Source organism: Plectropomus leopardus, chromosome 15 (assembly GCF_008729295.1).
Source record: "Plectropomus leopardus isolate mb chromosome 15, YSFRI_Pleo_2.0, whole genome shotgun sequence".
NCBI classification, from domain to species: Eukaryota; Metazoa; Chordata; class Actinopteri; order Perciformes; family Serranidae; genus Plectropomus; species Plectropomus leopardus.
In genome coordinates, this window is record NC_056477.1 from 16,959,379 (window position 1) to 16,983,183 (window position 23,805).

At 39.5% G+C, this 23,805-nt stretch overlaps 3 protein-coding genes across 4 annotated transcripts; 1 reads left to right on the forward strand and 2 right to left on the reverse strand.

Annotated features, from left to right (window-relative positions):
• Nucleotides 1–1,589: 1,589 nt before the first annotated feature.
• On the reverse strand, nucleotides 1,590–6,823 carry ap3m1 (adaptor related protein complex 3 subunit mu 1). The gene is made up of 9 exons (XM_042501995.1): nucleotides 6,745–6,823; nucleotides 6,108–6,385; nucleotides 5,081–5,252; nucleotides 4,813–4,950; nucleotides 4,606–4,691; nucleotides 4,380–4,513; nucleotides 3,919–4,126; nucleotides 2,707–2,851; nucleotides 1,590–2,610 (listed from the first exon to the last, which is right to left on the reverse strand). Exons 2-9 carry the CDS (start codon nucleotides 6,378–6,380, stop codon nucleotides 2,510–2,512), a joined length of 1,257 nt encoding a protein of 418 aa, XP_042357929.1. The 5' UTR covers nucleotides 6,381–6,385; nucleotides 6,745–6,823; the 3' UTR covers nucleotides 1,590–2,509.
• Nucleotides 6,824–8,010: 1,187 nt separating this feature from the next.
• adka (adenosine kinase a) lies at nucleotides 8,011–19,929 on the forward strand. Of its 2 annotated transcripts, none has more exons than XM_042502691.1 (11): nucleotides 8,011–8,165; nucleotides 10,971–11,045; nucleotides 12,083–12,136; nucleotides 14,280–14,358; nucleotides 15,652–15,824; nucleotides 16,364–16,472; nucleotides 16,707–16,877; nucleotides 17,009–17,044; nucleotides 17,160–17,274; nucleotides 18,028–18,114; nucleotides 18,219–19,929. In XM_042502691.1, exons 1-11 carry the CDS (start codon nucleotides 8,053–8,055, stop codon nucleotides 18,341–18,343), a joined length of 1,137 nt encoding a protein of 378 aa, XP_042358625.1. In that variant the 5' UTR covers nucleotides 8,011–8,052; the 3' UTR covers nucleotides 18,344–19,929. The 2 variants fall into 2 exon arrangements, with proteins under 2 accessions (XP_042358625.1, XP_042358626.1); XM_042502692.1 differs by lacking the exon at nucleotides 8,011–8,165 and adding an exon at nucleotides 9,100–9,203.
• An 873-nt stretch (nucleotides 19,930–20,802) lies between these two features.
• LOC121954933 (dual specificity phosphatase 29) lies at nucleotides 20,803–23,440 on the reverse strand. Its single transcript, XM_042502680.1, has 4 exons — nucleotides 23,204–23,440; nucleotides 21,437–21,623; nucleotides 21,135–21,358; nucleotides 20,803–21,026 (listed from the first exon to the last, which is right to left on the reverse strand). Exons 2-4 carry the CDS (start codon nucleotides 21,613–21,615, stop codon nucleotides 20,806–20,808), a joined length of 624 nt encoding a protein of 207 aa, XP_042358614.1. The 5' UTR covers nucleotides 21,616–21,623; nucleotides 23,204–23,440; the 3' UTR covers nucleotides 20,803–20,805.
• Nucleotides 23,441–23,805: the final 365 nt, after the last annotated feature.

A 23,805-nucleotide genomic window follows, 5' to 3' on the forward strand; every position in this document is an offset into this window, starting at 1 on the left:
GTGTATCCATAGTAACAGACTATGTTGGAGGCCTACTGTATGTCCCTCTGGAGTTTCCGTAAGGCAGGAGGAAAAAGTTGTGGGGAGAACTTCCACTCTGTCGGGGTTCACGCAGGTGTGGGAGTTTTGGTAATTGAAAATTAAAGGGCTGTCTCACCGTCCACCATCCTGTTTATTGCTTTAATAGTTATTCGGTTGGGCGAACCCAGGACGCTGGGTTACAATGGTGACAGCAGAGTTTAATGAGCCGCGTTGAGAGCTTTGGGTGGATGTGTGGAGCTGTCAGCCGTGCTGTTGTTTTTAACTTAGCTGCCTCAGTTTAGCTAGCTGGCTAACCCCTGCACGGTGCTTGAAGACTGTGCACAATGTGGCAAGGACAGGAGGACCGTTTTAAACTCGGCATGGACATGTTGACAGAGGTTGACCTGTCCTCTCCCTTCACTGTCAACAGGGCCCAGAGACTGCAGTTATGAGCAGGTAAGGATTCCTCCTGCTCACCTCAGCAACTCAAGAGAGACACACAATTAACAGTCTGTCTTGACTGGAAAAACACAGATAATTGTACATGATACTAAGCAGCTGCCCTCTGTATACCATGTAGACCTAGCTATCACAGAGTAGCTAGTTAGTTTACAGAAAAAAGGTTTTATGTTGCTAGGCAACAGCTATCACTTCCAAGAGCATTACAAGCCCAGTGCCAACTAGTTCCATTATACTGGAAATTATACAGACATCTCTATGGCCAACACTTAGCAACTCTCACCAAAAATAAGCTATTCTAGACTGATAAATAGCAAAAAAAAAAAACAAAAAAAAAACTGCTGTGGGTCTCTAAGGCCTTACTAAAGATCAGCCATGTCTCAAAATAAATGCTGAAATCAACACCACTCCGATTATAGCATTTTTCTTTTTATTATTGCCACACAGACGTTGTTCTTCTTCAGCATAAGGCACAATACAAAGAAAACCCACAGGTGGAGTTAATTATAAGTTTTATAAGTGAAAACACTTTAAGTGCACCCTGCTGGGATGCACTTTAGATGTGTTTTTATTTATTTTGTTATTATGGTTATTGTTTTTGTTGTAATTATTTTCTTTAAATACTTATTAAACTATTTTCATATTTATTTTTTATTTACATATTGTTGTAAATACATATTGCCGTGATTCTGCCGTTTAAAATGTTGGCTCCCCCTGCTGGAGTGTACTGTCGGTGTTTTCATCTGTGGATTTAAAATTAACTCTATCTGTGGGTTTTCTTTGTGTTATTGCTGTATGTGCATACTGAAGAAGGGCATCTGGCCCCAAATGTTCATGTGGCAATAAAAAAAAAGCTATAATCGGAGTGGTGTCCTGATTTTGACTGCATTGATCTCCACTTAAGTCTCAAAAAGTTTAATTGCGAGTGAGTGCGTTGTCTTATTTTTTCAAACTAAATGCTAGCATGCTGAAGTTGATGTCTACCGTGTTTCTCATTTAAGTTTAGTGTTAGCATCCTAGCATTTGCTGATTAATGCAAAGAAAAACTGAGGATAATGGTAATGTTGTTCATCAACCAAAGCAAGCCTAAAAGAACACACATGAACATGTCATTTTAAAGCTTTTATGAGACATCTTATACTCTGAAATACAGATTCAACTTCATACAAGAGCTTTAAGTAGTATTTTCCACGTTGGTAATTGATTGTGCAAATCTTGTGCTGAGTAAAGAAGTTCAAGATTGTGTGAGGATTTTCTAGATTTGAGTGCTTTTTACACAACTGTTCCAGACAGACTGCTTGAATCACTGGTTCATGTCTAGGCCCTGCAGATAGTTGTTATCCCTTAGTTAAATGATGTACCTTTGATATAAACAAAATTCCCTCAGACCTCCAAACATGCAGTGTGTGCTGTAGTGTGCTATACAAAGCACTTTAACCTTACAAGGCCACATTAAAGAGTGAATGCGTGCAAAAATACCTGCTCTACAGACAGTGCCTCAAGACGCACTGCAGCTACTCAAAAAGTAGACACATTAGATTCTTCAAAAATAAACATATAGAAGTATAAAACTTGCTGCTACCTTATATTGTGTAAAAAGGTTTTCAAAAGGCATGGCTGCTTTCTTAAAGGCAACATGCAAATAGGATTGTACAGGTTTGTTTTAGTAGTGAGGAGCAAGGCGGTGAGCTGTGAGTGTCCCTTTTCAAATATTCCCCTTAGGCAACACTCAGAAAGTGTTAAAAGAAAAAAAAAGTATTGAGAAATAGTACAAAAGAAAGAGGAATGGTTCATATAACGCAACATTTAAACTGGCTAGAAACTAACAGCACTTCAACAAGGTCACATTGATTATTAAGGCTTCCCTTTACAGGCCACAAAAACCATCCAGTCACATGTAATGCTAAACACATAATAAATAACTGTTCATTAATGACAATAAGCCAGAGGAAATGTAAGACATTTTGGAGCGCTGATAACCTCGACGTCTATTTGGCACATCGGATTGTCGACCTCTGACGGTTATTACTCAGGTCCGCACTTGGAATTTTCCTGCTTTCGTCACATACTTGACCCCTTTGAACGGCTTGTACTTCTCTCCATACATGTCAAGACGGCTCACCTTAAGACCTGTACAGAGGGGGAAAAACACCGTGAGCAATAACTGAAAATGGACTTTAAACTTGGCCCAGTTAAAACATTAGGAGGTCATGCGGTGAGGTTTACCTGATATGGCCACCTGTTGAATCTTAAGGTCAATATTGAGTGGGGGGTTATCTTCAGGTTTGGGGGCTCCTGCCTGCAGACTCAGACTGCCCCGCAAGTTAGGAAGCTTCTGCGGGTTCAGTTTCCCAATGTCCCAGACCAACACCTGTCAAAACAGACATGATCTGAGTAAGGACAATAAAACAAATCACTGTTTGAGTTTATGTTCTCCACCAGTTCAGATCAGCTGCTGCATTGTAGAGCTACAAAAAAAGTAGTCTCTAACTATGTCCTAAAAAAAGAAATATCCTGCCTTGAATGGGTAGTTTTAAAGGAAAAATTCTGATTTTTTTAGAAGTGAGGAAATAGACAGGGGTCCAGGCCCGTAAAATAAAAAGTAAAATAAAACTATGCAAAAAGGTGTGTTTAGGTGTGCAGTATATTTAGAATATTTTCACTGCTTTACCTTGCATCTCTTTTCGATGAGGAACTGGAGCCAATTTTTGTGCTATCTTCAAAGTCATCAGACTGACAAAAACAGTAATTTTAGCTACTTGAACAAGGGAGCTGCTGGTCTACCGCTGCCTCAATGGATTAGTTTGTTTATGTTAACGTATGATTTTGATGAGTCTGAATAAACCCTTTTGAATGTCAAGGTCACACAATAACACAAACTGAGTAACTCATTGAGGCAGCAGAAGACCAGCAGCTCCTGTGCTCTGCAAGGCAAAAGTGACTGTTTTTGTCAATGGAGTCTGGTGACTCTGAAGAGAGCAGAGATAATGGCTTTGGTTCCCTGGTGGAAAGTGTTGTCCTATAACAAGGTAAAGCAGTAAAAATATTTTAAATACCGCACACATTAAAACTGTTCTTGATTTATTTTAGGTGTATAAAATACGTTTTGCTGCTCCCTCTACAGCATTTCATTGCTTAGTGTCAGTGGTGGTACATTTACCTTCTTCTCCAAACTGGAAACATGTTGACTGATATCTACTGTATGTAATTAATTGACTATGGATAAGTGGCTTATACAACCCCCCTTCAAGCACTTATCAGGCAGGCCGCTAAGATGTGAGCACCTTTGAAGTGAAGCATTGACGAGATCGAGAAAAACTAAGCAGTATGATCGACACTGACTGAATAAAATGTCCACATTCAACAGTGGAAGGCATTATTATTTAGCACAGACTGACTATATCACTGCTTAGGACGGCTTTGTAAACAGTTGGTTACCTTGGTAGCGAGGTCGTAGGTGTAGTTTCCCTGTGTGGTTGTGAGGTTAACACTGAGCACAACTTTAGGCATGTGGATTGTGACTACCAAGCCCTCCACTGTCTTCCCCATGGTCTGTTTGGGTCCGATGGTGATATCCAGGCGACCACAAGGTCCCGTCTCAAAGAAAGTGATGCTCTGCTTCACGTACACTGGAATGGCCACGAGGCTGAGGAAGGACAGAGACAGAATTGACCACGATGACAATAAACAGTTATGTTCAGCAGGCGGACAGCAACCAGTTTGTGTTTACAAGTAAACACGGTAACAAGAATGGATTGTGAGTCCTTAATTTGGGAATTAAACCAGAATTTCAGTCCACTCCATACTACAAAGATTTTATTGTTGCTAGAAAATGTTGATCATATATATACACATACTTTTTAAAATCATAAATAAAACATACAGATGCCTGTACTTACTTTTGAGAGCTGACATGATAGGTCATGAGTGTGAAGTTTCCATCTGGTGGAATGAAAGAGAGGGCGCGCTCCGATTCCCAGCGCTTAAACCGCACACACGGGTGGAAACTCACGTCGTCAAGGAGGCGAGGATTCTGTCGTCAAAAACGACAACAAGTGAATTTTACACTCGTACGATCAGACCACAAAAACACGGAAACAAAGAACTGAGAGTAAATTAACCCACCATGAAGGACAGAGTCAGATCAGGCATCCCGCTGAGCCTCACGCACGCTTCTATCACACCCTGGATCTCTGCAAATACTGTTGAACCTAAACAAGAGACATTTAAAAAGAGATGCAAAAAATAACCACATGTATTAATGTAATCTTCAAGGAAACAGTAAACTCTTTTAACTGCATCTGTAGCGATCACTCAAGTGTTTGTTTTTACCGGATTTGTCCACAATGGCATCTATTTCCTCTATCACATCAAAATACGCCTCATTATTGGTGTATTTAACACCAGCTCGCCTCCAGGGGATATTGGACAGTTGACCTGTTGGTAATGTGTCTCCGACATTACTACCTCCTGGAAAACACAGACAGAAAATGCAAAAACATAAACATTTTATACTCAATGCCATCTGGTTTTAAGTAGACAGAGGGCAGGACAGTTTAGACTGACCTTTAAAAAGAGAGTCAGCATGACCTCTGTTTACCTGTGAGCGTATTGACAACTGATCGCAGGATGGTGGGAGGCCTGATCATCTCTTTGAGGACATTGGACTCTGTTGCTAGTGGGAAGCCGTTGTCCAGCATCTCCTCCAACAGCTCGTACACTGTCACCACATTGTCCTTGATTACACCCTCTGAGCACTCTCCAAAGTAGTCCTGTCGACAAGAATACACGTTACACTAATGCACACACAAGACTGATGAAAATTGTTGTAGAAAATTTTAGTGGATTTCTGTTTTCTTTAAAAAAGGACCTTTTTCTCCATTAAGATCTTACATGAGTTGCAATTGAATTTCCTTTGGGGTTAATAAAGTTAATCTTATCTAATTCCATACTACATACTAATTGTTTACAGTGTGTGTAATCTACACATTTATAGTATATTGTTTCTTTACTGAGTAGAAGAAGAAATCCACATACTTTACTGTTGTACTACCAGTGTTGAGCAAGTTACTTTAAAATGTAATAAATGACATATTACTAGTTAATATCATTTAAAAAGTAACTGATTAGTGTAGAATTTAACTATCAGTGGTAGGGCTGGGTACAACCGAAATAATCCATTAACAAGTAGTATTTAGACTTCTCCAGTCAAAGGATACCTTAATAAAAAAGTGTGCAAAGAAAGTGTCAGCATGGGAGGAACTTTTACTGTGTAAAACTTCAGAGCTTTTTTTATATATTCTTTTTTTAATTGAATTTTATTTTAAAAAGAGTTGCAGGGAACTTGCTGTATATGATACTGAAGTGATGATAATGTTGAGTATATGTATTGGCCCCAAAAAAACATTGGTCAAGCCCTTCTAAAAAAAATGAGAAAACATGATGCAGTGCCATGTCAGCTGTCCTACATCCTAGAAAACTTTGTGTGCAGTGGTTCCCCTCTCTATTTTTGTCACCCCTGCCCCTCAGACAGCCTACGTCCACCATTGCGAAACATCAAGTTACAACAGGATGATGTGTGACTTTTGATATCTATCATTCAAAATGAACTCAGAGTTGAATCACACCTGAAATGTGTCTGCCACTCTGTGGAGAAACTCGATGACAAACAGAGGAGGGACTTCAGTCTGGATGACAGAGAGGAAGAAGAGCTTTCCTCTGTATATGTTAATGAGATAGTGGTGTGGAGTCTGCAGCACAGGGGGCACATCCTCCGGCTCCACCGCTTTCTCCTTCGCCTCGAAAAAGTAATCACACACACTCCGGCTGATGACACTCTTCCAGTGTTTCTCCAGGAAGATGTCTCCCGAGTGACTGATCAAGAACAGACTGTGGATCATCTCAGCTGCAACAATGAGGCGGCTGTTGTTAGTAGTGCTCTGTGTTATTGAGTGCCAGATAAAACTTAAAACTCCCGATCAAATATTTGATTGCGCCCAAATCGGATCAGTGTACATGTAGATGTAAAGCAGTGTCACTTGGTGTCAACATTTACCAACTGTCTCACTGTCAAAATAACTTCAATCACAGGTAACTAAACCGGCTGGCTAGCAAACAGAGATGGCAACTTCGGACATTTTTAGCATCTGTTTCTGTTGTTAAAAAACAAAATAAACTTCAGAGTAACAGTGAAGTGACAGCTTGATATAAAGCATCATGTATATATAAAAAAAAAAACTTTGACAGATTGTTTGAAAGTTTTACCTTCTAACTCCGGGTGACTGTGCCAGAGATACTCGGTGCCAGTATGGCAGACTGAGTCACTGCAGAGCCGCCTGCAGATCTATGCACACGTAAACACAACCTAGTCACGAGTGTTTACTCACAATTCAACAAAACAAAGCCCCAAAACGATAAACAATGCACTGGAATAACTTCCGGCTAGTTTAAATACAGAGCTACTCTAGTGTTAACCTGATCGATATTTTCAGAGCAAATTTTGGGACTTTTTAATCAGGCAGGGTTTGCAGGCAGCTAACACCACTATCTGTATGCGAATATTGGGGTTTTCTTGCCCTGAGTAACGCCTTTCAGGTGTGCAGGCCGTAGGCGTCTAATTAATGATAATAATACTTACTACAAATTTGAGCAAAAAATGTATGATATCCTAAAACATTTCCCTCTGTATCAGATAACTGATATACATTTATATTTTTCTGTTGTGTATTATCCTTGTTTAACTTAATGTGATTATTATTCTTTATTACTATTTTTCCATTACATTTCCATTAACAACTTACAGCTAAAAGCACTTCCTTGAGATCTATTTTCAATTTGTGTTACAAGATGTTTACAGTAGTTTACTATACTGTTGTTGTTATTTTATTCTGTACATTTTCAATAAAAACTATAAATACATAAAAACGGCCTACCACAATTTTATTTCCTTGGCAGTTTTAGCAGTCCCTACACTGAGCCAGCTTAGCTACCCCTATAACGAAAATAATGTATAACCATTTATAACATTTCACAATATAACGTAATCACTCGTACTGTTTTAACCTGAAATGTTTTTATTGCAAAAATATTTTTTTTCACGTTACAACAACAAATAATGTATTATAACAATAAAAGGTTTGTGTCGTTACATGAAAGTTTCTTGCTATAACATGGAAATATGTAAATGTGATGTGATAAAGATCTTACATAAACAACAATAAAACTTTAACATTATTACCTGATACTGATCTTTTTTCTTTTTTTTGCATTAGGCTAAATAAAGTTGGAAAAAAATAAACCTTACTTTTACCAGACTTTCACCTACTTTTTTTTTTACCTACTGTCCATGCGAAAATAATGATTAATGCAGCTTTAAAGTCTTCATATAAAAAGTGTCATGAGTTTGCTTAAACCTAAAACGTGACGCTTTTGATTGGTGGATTTCAGTTAAGGCGTCACACAGCCTGGAGGCCTGAGGCAGGCTTCGGCTGCCTGCGAGGCAGCACTGAGGGTCCCCAATGCCCAGATCACAGTTAGCAGCGCGAGCGCGTTTTCTGACCGGTGTAAAGGTGAATGCAACGTGCCCGCTCAGCCATGGCTTCAGAGGAACCAAAAGCAAAGAAACAAAAACTTTCAGAGGATGAGAAGACAGAGTCTCCAACCAAAAAGACCCCTGCCAAACTAAGGTGACCGAAAGTTGGGAAATAAATAAATTAATAAAAAGCTAACAAACTGCCTCTTTGAGGCGCGAGGACACGCGACCCTCCTGCGACTGTTTGCGCAAGTCTTCAGCTTGCAATATAACCCTTAATATATTATGTATGTGTGCATGAAATGTGGCTGAGGCTTAACATTTGGGATTGTTTAAAGAATATTAAGTGTCTGTATGAAGCACCGTGGTGTGGAGAAGAGGTCGGTCGTTGATAAGAAGCGGCGCAAAGTCCTTTGATGTAGTTATCTTCAAACAGCTAACGTTTAGCTCGGTATTAACGTTAGCACAGGGCCATTTGCTGTTGTCTTGTAGTGTCTGTTAACCCTAGCAAGTGTGCCAATGTCTAATCTGAGATCAACGTGACCACCACATGCCCCCGTGTGTTTAAAAAAGAAATGCTTGGACCGATCTGGACGCTCCGTTCATTTAGAGCCAAGAATTGCTCCGCTGCTTGTTTTTAGCAATGATCGCTGCAGAGAAAGCTTGCCTGAGACACCCTGTACCAGCTCCCAAAACAATGCATTGTGAAGCCGTCACATAGTGGCAAATAAGCCATGTTTGATTCTTTTATCCAGCATTGTGAAGTCGTCACATGGCCGTGGATATTTAATGTTTTGATGCCTTTTCCCTCCAATAAATTTAGCTCTAGTATTGTGCATCACGCTTGTGCAGCTCATGTCGTGGTGTCTGAGGAGCCACTTCCATCAGCATGCTTCTCACGATGTAATTTAGCTTCAACAGAGTGAGTGGATTGAGGTTAGAGTCGCCGAGACGAGCCAATCGCTGGACAGAGAGGGGCTTTTGTGGACCTACCTCCCCCAGATGCCTCCAATCAGTCAGTTCAGAGGATGAGGAGGTGTGGTTGCAGGGGAAAATCGATCTGACCGCACACTGAGCTGAAATTGTTAAGTTTTTGAATGCTAAGCTCTTTCCGAGCCGGTTTTGGATTGCTCAACAAGTCTTTCAGTATCTAGCTGGTAAACACACATAGAGACAGCATGTCTTCTGCAAGGTAAGACCACGTTGACATATTGATAATTCATCTAAAGGCAGGGATGGGTTGTGGTTTAATTGGCTGCACAAGCCTAGTAATCATCTGACTACATATTGGCAGATGTATGGGCTGTAGGAAATGATAGTAAGGGTGTGGCGTCTGCTGGGTAGATGATGCCTTTTCTGTTTTCCAGTCAAAGAAACTCATCTGCTTAAATACCCCTTCTATGTTGATAATTTTTGCTGCAAATCTGCTCTTCAGGCAAGGGTAAAAAGGGATGGCTTGATAGAAAAATCTCCCTAGCATATGTTCATGTGGAGGTGGCATATGTCAGGGACTGTGACTTGCTCCATCTGGGGTTTTCCCTGCGAAAAACACTGACAAGATTGTGGTGACATCAAGGACTCGCATTCGAAACAGAAAAATGCACAAAGACAGATCTGAGTACATGTTACCATGCTACCACAATCGCTTGGTGCTTTTGCAGTATTGCACATAGATCATTCATTATTCGTTTAAAGAGACACAGAAGCTGCAGGCACCACTGGCTAATTGGTTACTGATGTGTAAGATGAGTTCCAGTAGGACTGTTTTGTGTTAACACAAAGGGAATTATGCTGTGCTGTTTTAAAAAGATGTGTTCTGCCATCACAAGACTATGATTTGCAATGATATTTAAGCCATGTGGTCAGTTGTTTGCCTCAGGACAGAACAGACTGTACAAACACAGACACACGCAGCCTACAGCTGTCCTGATGTTGTCTGTTGTGAGTGTCATAACATGGTGTATACGGGCTGACTGGGTCCTCACCTCCACACCATCACATGTACATTCTTTTGTAATTTTTGTTGATGAGTCATGCATGTTTTAAAACTTTGTTTCTTGAGCATGTGCCATTTCTGCTTTGCTGTCTGAGAAAGTGGAAGGGTTTAAGTCATGTGATTGAAGTCACAGGGAAACAAAACCATGGATTTTGCATATTAGAGATCAACACTAGAATAAAAAACTACCACACACAGCTGTGTACGCAAATAAAATTTGCCTTAGCACACTCAGTGAAAAGGATGGCGGTCTGGTCTTTTAGTGAATCAAACAAGCTATAAATGATTTCAAAGATAATAGAAGTATTGAATGCAGATTTTAAAAGGTCTTTTAAAACAATGGATTCATTGATCTATAAATAAGGCCGAAACCGGTGGGTTTTTAAAATAAATCTCTGAAAACTCTTAATACATTGGAAGTACTGAATTTTTTTATGTTGCATTGGAAACCTTAATAAAAAAGGAAAGTGTACATTCAATGAAAACTGAATATTTAACCCAGATTTTTTTGGTATGATTGAAACAAGGTAATGTATATATTTCATACAAACATTTAATTCATTCAAAAAAATAAAAAAACAATTAAAACTCAGCATAGCTGGAATCAAGGCAGTGGAATCCCATATGCAAAGTGAGAAACACAAAATCTTGAAGAAAACCTGCCAACAAACTTGTGTTTTGTGTTACAAATACACTTGGGCAAAATTGTTTTTAACCCTAAGTAATTGATGTGGGTTCAGTTTTTTTCATTAATTCTGGTTATATTAAAATTGGGCTTAAAAACCATTCTGAATTGCAAAAAAAGTCTAAAATCTAACCCTCCACAAGTTGTAGGAACCCTGACAGCTGAGTGAATTTTAAAATTTTAAAAATACTAGTACTATAGTAATACTTGTCAATACTCTCTTGTTAAAGCCGGGATATGTACAGTTTTTGTTTTGACGTTTTGTCTCCATATTTCAGCCCCAATGCACTCTTTGGGATGGGAAACCCTTTGCTGGACATCTCTGCTGTCGTGGACAAAGACTTCTTGGACAAGTAAGTTAAAGCAATGTAATACATTTTTTGTCACCTAAATAAAAATGCTGCCATAAGTGGTTGTAGTCCTGACAAAAAAATGATTATTTTTTATTCAAATGTTGAATCAACTCTGGATTTTAAAAAGATGGGGAGGCTGAGCCCATCATATTGCAGCTGTTAAATTTCTATGAAGCATGTCACAATCACATCAAGTGATATATAGACACTCAGTGTCAGTGAGGTCAGTCCAGTGCCAGGCGACCAACAGATGTAATTTGATCAATGGAGAAACAAGATGAGGAGTATACAAGAAAGGCAGAACACAGATTTACTTACTTATATACTTACTTTCTTTATTTGCTTCTTAACTACCTTCTGTAATTACTTATTTACTTTCTTTCCGATTTATTTGCTTTTTTATTTGCTTATTAACTAACATCCCTATTTACTTATTAGCTTACGATCTTGTTTACTTATTGACATGGTTACTTATTTGTGTGTTTATGTACTGGGTATTTTTTGAAATAGTTGGAGCTGTTGGCGCAGTCAGAGCAGCGTTTTCTGCTCTGTCTGAGTTCTGTCACACTGCGCTGACCAGGGCAAAGGGCTTCTTTGGGCTCCAGCTCAGAGTCCACTCTCAAAACCCCCTTGCGTAAACTCCAGGATTAGAGCTAAACCAGCCAAGCACATTTCTAATTCAGTCACATAGAATAAAGGTGGACTAAAGCTGCGTCTTAATCCCCAATTTACCTTCAAGTTTCGAGGAAACTAGACTCTGTTTCACTTAACTGACCAACATCCAGCTTTCTTAAAGCTTCTGTTTGTGACTTAATGATTTCAATAATCACAATTTCCATAGAGGGAACCACCCATTGGCAGCACCGCCATTATGTCTGCCGTGCTTTTGCTCATAAACATAATCCAGATGCTTAGTGTGTGTTTCTATGCACATTTCTGGAGATTGTGTAAGAAATAAAACAGATTTTTTTAAAATGGTACAGCTTGGATAGCAGTAACTAATGCCTCTTTTTTTTTTCTCCTTCAATTATTTGCAGGTACACCCTGAAACCTAATGACCAGATCCTGGCAGAAGACAAACACAAAGCGCTGTGAGTTTCTCTGATGTTGCAACACTTCTTGCTCAGTATAGGTTGAGGTTTTTAGTCTGCACAGAGAGCGGAAACGAATACGTCTGGATTCATACTGAGTTTGCTCCTCTCTGCTCTGGAGAGGGCCAGTCAAAACAGGCGTACACCAGAAAACACCACGATTGACCTCAGTATCTTTATATAAGACCAATAGCGGAGCAGCAGATCCAGCACAGAGCCAATAGCAAAGCAGGACTCTTCACCTCCCAGTTTCTCTGAGATGAGAGCCAGAAAGCAAACATTTAACTGCAGGCGATAAGGGGGTTGTGTGTGACTCTGTGTGTGTGTGTGTGTTGGGGGGGGGGGGTTAACCCTGATTCATTTTGACTCTCCACAGTTATATTTATGATAGATAGTTCACTAATAATATTTTTTTACATTAGCAATCATGCGTGTTGTTATTATTGATATACACATCTGCACTAAATGTTTTTATACAGTTTGTGTAAAGTTTCTTGGCGAATCAGTGATATTTGACACAGCTAGATATTTCAATTAAAAAAAATATAACCAACTATTATTCGACAGACAGTTGCATCTATATTAGTACATACATTTTTGCTGCGTTCGTGTGCTCCTTGGATGGTCCCAATTTACAAGTTGGGAAGTATTTCCTCTGACTTTATTGTGTTCACAAGCTTAAATTTGTGATGTGGGAACAACATGGATACCCCAAGGAAGATGTTTTGTGTTTTATTGTTTGGAGCATTTAAAAAAACATGTTGATTTTCCTTTTTTTTGGTCTGTTAGTTTTTTTGCTTGTGTTCTTTGTATCATTCTGTGTCCCCTCCAAATTTGGATGTTTTTGTGGGTCCGTGAACCCACAAAAGGCGGAACTCTTCAGGAGTTTATTTCCTCAGCAGCAGTTTGTGGAGTTTGAATGGATAATTGATCTGTCAATCTGATCAGAGCTGATTAGTTTAGATTAATGGATGAGAAGAGCAGCTGCTGAAGAAGCACGGCAATGCAAACTTTTAGACCCAGTGCAATCAACACAACATATATATATATATATATATAATCCTAATAAATGGTCCAGCTCCAAAAATAGAAAATCAACACATGGCAGAAGGTGTTTCGATCATGGCGGGCCACCACAAATAAATAAATGTATGAAAAAACAAACTTTACAAAATGATTTTGTTCCAGACTTGTTACACCAATACATCCCCTAGAACTACTAAAATCTTGATTTACCTAACAGGGGGGGTTGTCAGGATTAATGCTAATAAATAACTTTTTATCGAGATCACTAGCAACTAACGGTTATAGCCTAATGCCATATTACAAATTACATGTGTGCGCAAAAAATTACATGCAATATGTGAATCAGTATAAGGTTTATTAAGCATGAACAGAACATTTAGTCTTGTCCGCCATGTCTCTGCATATGTGACGTCAACTGGGCATCTCATTTTGCCAATTATTCCAACACCACATGAATGTAGGGTCATTTATGTCAGGGAACATCTGTATCCATGAAACCCAACTTCAGAGTCAGCTGTGTTATCAGGAGTTCAGTGGGCGGATGGCGGAGTAACGAGGAAGCCACTGGTTATTTGTTATGTATATGACCTGTGAATCTTGATCCTGTTGTACCACTCCAGTCTTTTTTATTTCGTCCCTCAGGCAAAACTGCTAGTCTGTTGTAAAAAGAAAAGTGAGATAACACTATAGAGAGTCACCCCCATTCCACTTTTCTCTCTGTCTCCCAGATGTCTCCCCCTCTGCAGCCTCTGGCTCAGTCTCAGGACCTTTAACAGCAGTCGGCCTGTTAAACTTTCCAACAACATATTTGTGCACACTGCGGCTTACACTCACAAAAACCACACAAACAAATATCTGCGTGGAAGTTGATGCCTGACTACTTAATTTAGACTGAATGACATGGCAAATAAAAGATCTGTTACTAAAAATGGTTTATGTTTTCGTACTCAGCCATAATTGATACTTTATGTGTTGTGAGGTTTGAAGATTTTCAGTTTGCCCAGGACTTAGTCAGCACCACAAAGAAAAATACTGGCAAACAAACTTTATGCACAACACTGAATTTACGTTTTGTAAATATGAATCACGTGAATAACAAGTTTGTCTCTGTGTGCAGATTTGAGGAGCTCGTGAAGAAGTTCAAAGTTGAGTACCACGCTGGAGGAGCCACACAGAACTCTATAAAGATTGCTCAGGTCAGTCGTGTTCACACAGACTGTTCTGTCACCACATCAACACTCTGTGAATTCTTGCTGGAAATGTTGGCAACAGTGAGGAGAGTTAATGGCAGCGTTAATTTTGGCAGCTATTTTAGATTAATACTTAGTCTTGAGATGAAAATGCTATTGCATTTTAGTCATTTTTATCCTTTATAGTTTTAGTCTAGTTTTAGTTGACGAAATTCATTACATTTTAGTCAACTTTTAGTCAAGATATAAACTTATTGAGTCAGGCTTAAACACGTCCCAGAAATGATAATCAAGTTGACAGGTTGCAAACGTGCATTTCTCCAGCAGAGTTTTTCACGAGTTTAAAGAATTTTACAAGCATCACTGACTGATCATCATTTGAAATATTATTTATGGACTCAAACACTTTGACATCACAAACAACTAATTTGAGACGATTGCGATTTGCACCCGGGTTCACTGTAAACTCTGACTTACCATTAAGAAGCAGAATTATTTTTCTCTAAATTAGTCTCATGTTCTCTCACAGAGTCGCTGATTAAAAGGAAACTCTTGGCTGTCACAGAAAAGTTCAGACTGTTTATATACAACAGAGCTACTCTCACAGATGACTGAGCCTCCTACCTGCCTGTCAAACAGCACAAACTTTAAACCTTCTCTAGACTGTCTGCATCTAAATGGAGTTGTGCGGGAAACAAATGTGAGGAGAGGACAGCGGCTGGCGGCTGCTCGCTCTGTTGTGGTTCACTGGCCAACAAAAGGAGTTGAATGCTAACAGCCTCCACTGCAACTAACAAACTCCATGGACACATATAACAGCTTAATCATCCACAGTCAGACACACACAGCTGCTTATTTACTGCCGAACTACAGCTCACAACTCACACCAACAGCTGCTCTGGTATGAGTGTGTGCAGTCTAGCGAAATATCCTGGTGCTGACTATTTACTGGAGTGTACAGCCGACCGGCCGGCGCTCCGATCTCATACTGTTGTTAATAAGGCATTAGAAAGCAATTGCAAGCACGGCTGTTGTTGGTCGCTTTGTTCTCGTCGCCTCTCATTTTGAATGTCTCATAGTCCACTGACACTTTTGTCTCATTTTTCTCGTCTCGTCAATGAAAATTAGACTTAGATTTCTCATAGTTTCTGTTATTAAGATCTAGTTTTAGCTTGTCATCGTCTTATTTTCATCATGCAAAAAAAGGTCGACGAATAATTTCCGTGAAAGTTTTCATCAATGAAATCAACAATGATTTATCGACTTAATGCTGATTAGAGCTGTTGTGACTGTCTGTAGTGGATGATTCAAGAACCGCATAACGTGGGCACGTTCTTTGGCTGCATTGGCAAAGACAAGTTTGGAGAGATCCTGAAGCAGAAGGCTGAGGAGGCCCACATCGACGCACACTACTATGAACAAGATGAGGAGCCCACAGGGTCGTGTGCTGCTTGTATCACCGGAGATAACAGGTGAGTAATAATGATAATGAGCATATCTCGTAGGGCTGTACCCAACTCGGAATTATTTCAGTCAAATCAAATTGGGCTGTCCAATATTAATCAATGATTTGTTCTGTTTTCCATACTAGAGGCATTCACATAATGTGGCAAAAAAGCTAAAGGTACTAACAACGGGTCATAAATGCGCAACTTTATATATCAAACAAAAGTCAGACTGTATCGTATTAAGTTGCTGTGAGCTGTAAATTCACCGTTTCTAAGCAGAAGGTCTCTCCTCTCTATTCTTTGGTGCTTCACTGCCTTTGTGTCAGCAGCTCTCTGTAACCAAAGAGTAGCAAAAGTCAAGAGCACTCACTCTTTAGCAAAATCTGGGGACCAAAACATTCCCAAAAGTACACTGCACAGAAAAAAAATGACCAATTGACCAACATCAGTCGACTGATGATTTGAATCTCTGACTTTCAAGGGCCAGCTCTAATATCTTGACCCATTCTAATGTTATCTATTTATAACTCTTCATCTCCTCCTTGTGTGCGTCCTCCTCTTAGGTCTCTGGTTGCTAACCTAGCTGCTGCTAACTGTTATAAGAAGGACAAACATCTAGACCTTGAAGAAAACTGGAAGCTTGTGGAAAAAGCTAACGTCTACTATATTGCTGTAAGTAATAGTTACCGAACTACTATGTGATGTGTTGTGCCATTTACTTCTAATATTCAGGGTAACCCATGTACTGTCACTTCTCTTTTGTACTTCCGGATGACGACCCTCAGGGGAATTTGCGGACATATCAGTGCAGTCTCTGTTCGAGACCTTTCTTTATGTGTTTCATTAGAGCCCATCAAGTTATAAATAGCAGATCAGTGCTGACCCAGTGTCACTGTTTGCTTTCAGGGTTTCTTCCTGACTGTCTCTTTGGAGTCCATCCTGAAAGTGGCGAAGCACGCGTCTGAAAATAACAAGCTGTTTTGCCTGAACCTCTCTGCGCCCTTCATCTGCCAGTTCTTCAAGGACAACCTCATGCAGGTTATGCCCTACGTTGACGTGCTGTTCGGCAATGAGACAGTAAGCCAGACTTTCAAAGCACATTCTTCAGATGCTCATCATACAGGCTGCATGTGCAGCACTTTGTCTCCAACAGATGTTGATGATTACTACATAATAACTAAGAATCTTTCTTCTGTTCCATTTTTCAGGAAGCAGCTGCATTTGCTAAAGAGCAAGACTTTGAGGTGAGTGGTTTGACGGTCTGTTTCAGCATTTACCCTCATTTACACATTAGTGCTGTATTTTTATTTTATTTTGTGCACTATCAATTGATGGTGTTGCTGTGTATTTTGTCTGTAGACCAAGGACATCAAGGAAATTGCCAAGAAAGCCCAGGCTCTGCCCAAAGTCAATAAAAAGAGACAGAGGATTGTAGTGCTGACCCAGGGGAAGGATGACACTGCCATGGCCCTGAGTAAGATCTCTGGTTCTGTTTTTTTTCTTTGCTCACGTTACTATTATTTCCCTCAGTCTCTTGTCCATATTTATTGCCCAGACACACCAAAGTGACATTAAAAAATAAATAAATATATAGCAGTGACGTAGGCCGACACATCGCCTGCGTCTTGGCCAAAGGTTTTAACTTGAACACACTGTAAAGACTACAATCAATAGCCAACTGACATGCACAGTTTGCGCCTGCATAGGAGGAAAAAACTCTCCATACCAGCAGCCGGCAGTAGTCTTTATTCATTATTCAAAAAGGGTAACTGGACGACCAAAAGGACAGATTCAGGATGCTAGTTAGCCAGTTAGCACAATCCAAATTTGAAAGGACAAATTGTGAGCTATAAACTATTACCAACTGTTTCTGCTCAAGAGCTCAGTGGGTAAAAAAATTAACGTACTTAATATAACATGTTTGTTTCAGTCTCATTCCCTCTTGACTTTTAACCATTTTCCTCCCCCTCCACCGTATCTCTTCTCGTGCACAAAGCTGATATACCAATGAGAGTGATTTTTGTAAGCGATGAGCTCCGCCTTCCTCTATGCCAATTCGGCAAAATAGCTGACAAGAGCCAAACAGTGCGAGACACGCTGCAAAAACTGTGGAAACAGATGCTCACAGATGGCTCCACAGTGACCCGCAGCAGAGCAGCGGCTTGGTTTGTCAGGGGTCTTAGAGGTATGCTGCTGACATATGATTTTTTTTCTTGTGTTTGTTCAGGTGACAAGGTCGAGACATTTCCTGTGCTGAAGATCGACCCCAAGGACATTGTTGACACAAACGGTGCAGGTGATGCCTTTGTAGGAGGTGAGTTTTTCCTCAATCTTTATTGGATACATTTTGGAGTTGCTGTTTGTCTTTCCTGTGTTTTCTGTGGATTTTTGTTTAAGTTTTCCCGCTCTCTGTTGCAGGGTTCCTGTCCGAGCTTGTCCAGGAGAAACCACTGGATCAGTGCGTGAAGGCGGCACACTACGCCGCCAACGTCATCATCAGAAGAGCCGGTTGCACCTTCCCAGAAAAACCTGATTTCAAGTGATTTCAGCCCGCAGCCTCATAACCACCCTGCCATACACAACTCCGACCCATAGTTCCTCTGTTTTCTACAAAAGCTACCCTCAGTTCTCTAAGACACAGTTTTATTTTAATCAGCCATCCGTCCAAGTTATTTTTTAATTCATGTGCACATAATTTCCTCCAAGTTGTTAACTGGGTGCCTCCTGACGTGTGCCTGCCTCTTATCTCCACTTGGGGCCGCTAAAGGATCATGCAGCCTAGATATTTAAAATAACCAGTAATCATGATAACAGTGTGATCATTTTGCTTTACAAAAAGGATCTAAATGGAAAGTCCTGTTTTCATGGACAGTTTTGGTTTTCTAAATGTTTTTTTGGCTGTTACTCTGCCAACATCTGGCGGCCCATCAGATTCTGGGAGATCGAGCACTCGTGTTGACATCCCACGAGTCTGTTACTCCTTCCCCTCGGAGACAGAATCAAAGCACGTGAAGTCAGTTCTACAATCGACGGACACATGATGCACAAACAGAGGACTAATTAATGAAATATTGGACAATGGAGGTATTGGATCCTGCATTGAAACATGCAGGAGTGATTTATTTTAGATTTTTTAAGAATAATTATTCCTCATTGTGAGTTCATATTTTTTAATTTAACAGGCCAGTTATGAAACCAAATGTTTTTCTTTTATGCACACACTTTTTAAACGTGTCAAAGCCTCTGCCCAGTAAGTCCTGTGATCACTGTTAAATGTCAGCTTTACCATGCTAATAATATTCAGAAGTCACCGTCAACATCACCATTGTGGAAGTGTGTTTCTCCTCGCACTGTTTTTTGGGCGGGTGCTTCGAATATCTAGTGCCTTTTTTCCTTTTTTTTCTCTGTAAATATGACAAAGTTTGCAGAAACCTACAGGTGTTATTTGAACCCGCGTTTGTCTGCAGGGAAACTTGCAAGCTAGATCAGTGATGGGCAACTGTTGGCTTGTGTGGGTGGAAATGGATGCACATCATCTTGCAAGCAGATGCATATACGGTACAAAGATATCATATGTTTTAATGCTCTCTATCAGAGCAATACAGTGGGTATCAACACTGACCTTTCTTCCGTCCGCTTTGCTAAATCAAATGTAGATGGACTGGAAATTTTACATTTTCACCACTAGATTTTAATATTTTTGTCGATATTTGTGCGACAACTACTACAAATGGTAAGTGGAAGATATAAAGTAAGTGGTGGACACAAATAACATATGCTAAATTTATGCTGAGGCCACACTTGTAACATGGGGCCAAAGATTTCAAACCGTCAGTATTAACCTTCAGTTGTGTGTGCGCAACACCGAATACTTGAATTCAACGATCCTGAATATAAATGTTCTTAAACAAGAAAAACATTTTCTGAAAAGAGTTGTTTTGAAACTTGTTTATCTTTGAGTATTGTCCCTCTGTCATATAGGCTGTTTGTTTTTGCATGTTCAATACACCAAAAAAGCCTTAAGTGATTGTCTATTCATGGTTTCAGAAAGTCTCAATTGCACTCAAGTTGCCCATCTCTGTGCTAGACTGAGAGGCCTAAAATTTACAAATAAAACTTACAATGATGATCTTGTTGCTTATTCATTTTTCTATTTGACTGTTTCTAGTTGTTTATAATAACATTTGAATGTTTTACTCATAGAGTGTTTAAAATGAATGGACACCATGACGCTATCAATCGGTTTGTGAACTGTTTTAGGTTCAGCATTTTGGCTGTTACCTTCTGGGATTTTTGGAGTCACAAGTGGCCATATTTAGCAGAGAGGTTGAACCTGTGGAGGAGCGAGGGTCAGATCTGATTCTTTGACTGTCATTTTGGTCACATTGACTTCCTTTTAATCCTCAAAGACTTTGTTTACATCGGTTGTTTTTCTAAAGATCCTATCAGGCTCATTTTAAGGTTCATACTTTTATTTGAGGTTTGTATTAAAATATGGTTACATGCTTTACTGTAAAAAAAAAAAAAACAAAAAAACATCATACTATCTGTGCTGGAACACCTGTATTCACCCTCTGTCTGAAACGCTTTGTTTTAGCGCCTGTCTTTTTAAGCCCCTCCCCCGAAAGAAAACCTAACTGCTGTGGTCACCATTTCTGGGTCCTTCATATCTCAACGTCTCTGCATCGACATTGCAGCCATGAATGGCTGTAGCACAGTATGTTAGGACTTTCTACTGTGATAAATCTCCAATAAGCATCTCAATGCAAATCTTGACAACTGGACATGTTACAGCAGGAAGATGATCCAGAATCTTTAAAACTTTACTTCTACGCCTCAAAACCTTCGCCTACTCTGTTAAAACCTGTTAGTACACGTACAGTATTCACACTCTTCACACTGTGAAAAACAAAACACAGTTTAATGACACAACAATTAAAGAAACAAACATTTTTGTACCTGAGATGAAGACAGACAAACACAGATGTTAATTAACTATTTTGCACTACTGTTGCGTTTCTCTCTTCTGTCTCAGCCTCTCCTCTTGTAACGTGATGTCCAGCGCCCTGAGCTGCTTTAGGAAGCCGTGATTGGGCAGGATGCAGCGCCGCTCTTTCACATGCTCAACAGCATCCACCACAGTTAAGCTGTGTTTCATCATCAGGTATGCCAAAACCAGAGTCGCTGATCTGCTCCGACCCATTACACAGTGCACCAGCACCTTGTCTGCAGCAAAATGAAGATAAATGGATTCATTAGAAACACAGTGAAGCATTCACGCCTTGTCTCCAGAGAATGATCTCAATTAAAGGTTTCATTTCCTGCAGGACTCACTCTGCGGCTGACTGAGAGCCTCGTGGATGAACTGGGTTGCAGAGCAGAAGTACTGGGACATGTTGAAGGTGGGTTTGTCATCAGCCTCCACACCATAGTACTGGATGTCCATGTCAGTGTAGTACTCAGCACCAGTCAGCACATTATTAAACTTTCCCTCTGCTGCATTGAGGACATGTGTAATACCCAAATCCTTCAGGCCCGGACGCTCCAGAGCTGTTTTCCTGTTTCCATGTGACACACAGACTAAGCATGAAGCTGTAATTACAACCATGAAACCATCTATGTGTGCATTTACTCACTCGTCCCCGATGTAGACACCAGGCCAGACCTGGTTGACATGAGCGTACTGAGCTCCAGAGCCGCTCCAAAACAGCTGCTCCAGGTCTAATGTCCCCGGTGTGATGTAATCACTGTCTGGGTCCACCTGCACCGCTGTGTACGGGTTCCTGCTTCTGGACTTCGCGACACAGGACGACATGCTCACCTCTGCTGCCCAGAAAACACAAACACACACACCCCTGAACTTTAGGAAATATGTCTGCACATAGTTATCAGCTTTTAAGATGTCTAGCTGTAATCTTAACACACATCAGTGATGTCTTGATAAACACGACTGGAATGATCAGTATAATTAGTTAGTCGAACAACAAAATATCAATCAGTAACAGTTTATATTACTAATTAACTAGTTTAAGCAATAATGCCACAAAAAATCCCATACATGGTTCCATACTCTAACATGTGACTATGTGTTGCTTTTTTGGTTTTGCTGGGACATTAAAAAAATCTTGGAGTTTAGTTGGCGAAATGGGACACTTTAAGCCAACATAAGTTTTGTGAAATCATCATAAGCCTTTATCAGTATCTCAATATATCATTTTATACATTTTGTAGATCAAACAATCAAGCAATTAATCAAGAAAATAATTGCAGATCAGTCAGTAATGATAATTAATATTGTTCAAAACCCGATACAGTAAACTGCATGGCAGATGTATGGAGGATATAGGGAGCTATTCAGTATTTATAATGCATATCACTGACTCAAATTTAATATTTAATAAGAATTCTGGATTACTATATATGAGGATTCATTTATTCACTGATTTAAATTAAATTGTAAAATAATAAATTCTTTATACACAATAATTAACTGATATGTTTTTAGATACATAACTTGCAAATGAGTGTGACATTAGAATAAAAAATAGCAGAATTAACATTAAAGATAAAATAAATATAAGATTTCAAAAACTACTTTTTTTCTTTTTTTCTTTCTTTTTTTACTTGTTTGTGTCGCACAAACATTTCCATTCAACACTTTTATGGTCACCTATGTCAAGGTCGGGCTTTTCTTGAGACAAAACTTCACTTCTCACCTGTTGGACGAAACTCGAGCTCTCTGTGAGCAGATGTCATTTCTTTGTAGCCAAAAACAAGTTCAAGAGACAGACAGTGAGAGCTATTGTTAAATTCAATGCCAAATCAATTTTGACACAAGAAATTCCACTTTGGTAATAAAAGTTAAAAGCAAAGAGGAACCAGCTGATAAAATATAGAATGCCAAAAGTCTATTTTTTTCAGAAATTTGTTGTGAAATGTATCAACAAATCCCACAAATAACAAGTTAAATCAAATTAAACTGATTTGCTTAATTCATGTATTAATTTCTTTTATTTCGAAATACATAATTAATTTCAAGACTAGATCTATTAATGGATTCCCTATGAACTTATTTTTATATAAATCTGTAAGTTTACATCTCATTTATACCAACTAATAAACTGATAACTTCCACAGTCTTTCATACTACACCTAAGTAGTATCTGCTGCACATTTTGCTTCTTATAATAAACACTTAATATATCAAACACACGTCGTTCTCAGTTAAAAAGGTTTGTAGTACAACAGTGTTGTGATGTCCCAGGATGAACAGGAGTTGGTTATGATCACCTCAGGTGTGTGATCTGCTCATGGTGCAGGCTGTTCAAAGAGAAAATACACTGATTGCATGTTTAATGTCTTCTACTCTGCAGACTGATTGTTAAAAGAAAGAAAGCACGTACCTCTTTCTTGTGACTGTTTAAAGCTTTAAATCCGTTCCTGAGCAGGATCGCAGCACAGCACCGCAACTCTTCCTCAGTGGACATGTGTGAGCTGTGTGTGCATGTGTGTGTGCCTGTGTGTGCATGCGTGTGTGTGTGTGTGTGTGCGTGTGTATCAACAGAGACCTCCCTTCACAGTAAGCGTGAAGGCAGAAATACAGATCTGGAATGGTAACTGCTCTCTCGGGCTCTCTGTTTAACATGATATTTTTAGGCAGTGTGGCCACAGCACCTGACCTCAACAACGTGACACACACACACACAAAAACACACACACAGATCTTCTCTCACAGCCTTCATAATGTGATCTGAGTACTCTAATGTGACTGTGATTACTTTCTTGTTAGGCTGTATGGTAAAAGAGACACTGAGTCATGAGAATAATGAAAAAAACAAACAAAAAAAAACAGTGACAACAAGTTTAGTTAGATTGGCATGTTACTTTGTCGTCATCATAAGAATGTCATTAATGTGTGGACAGGTGTGGAGAGTTATTTCTGGAGACATTACATTTTAAGCATTCAGTTGTTACATTTGGGCTGACTGAGACTGAGACTTATTGC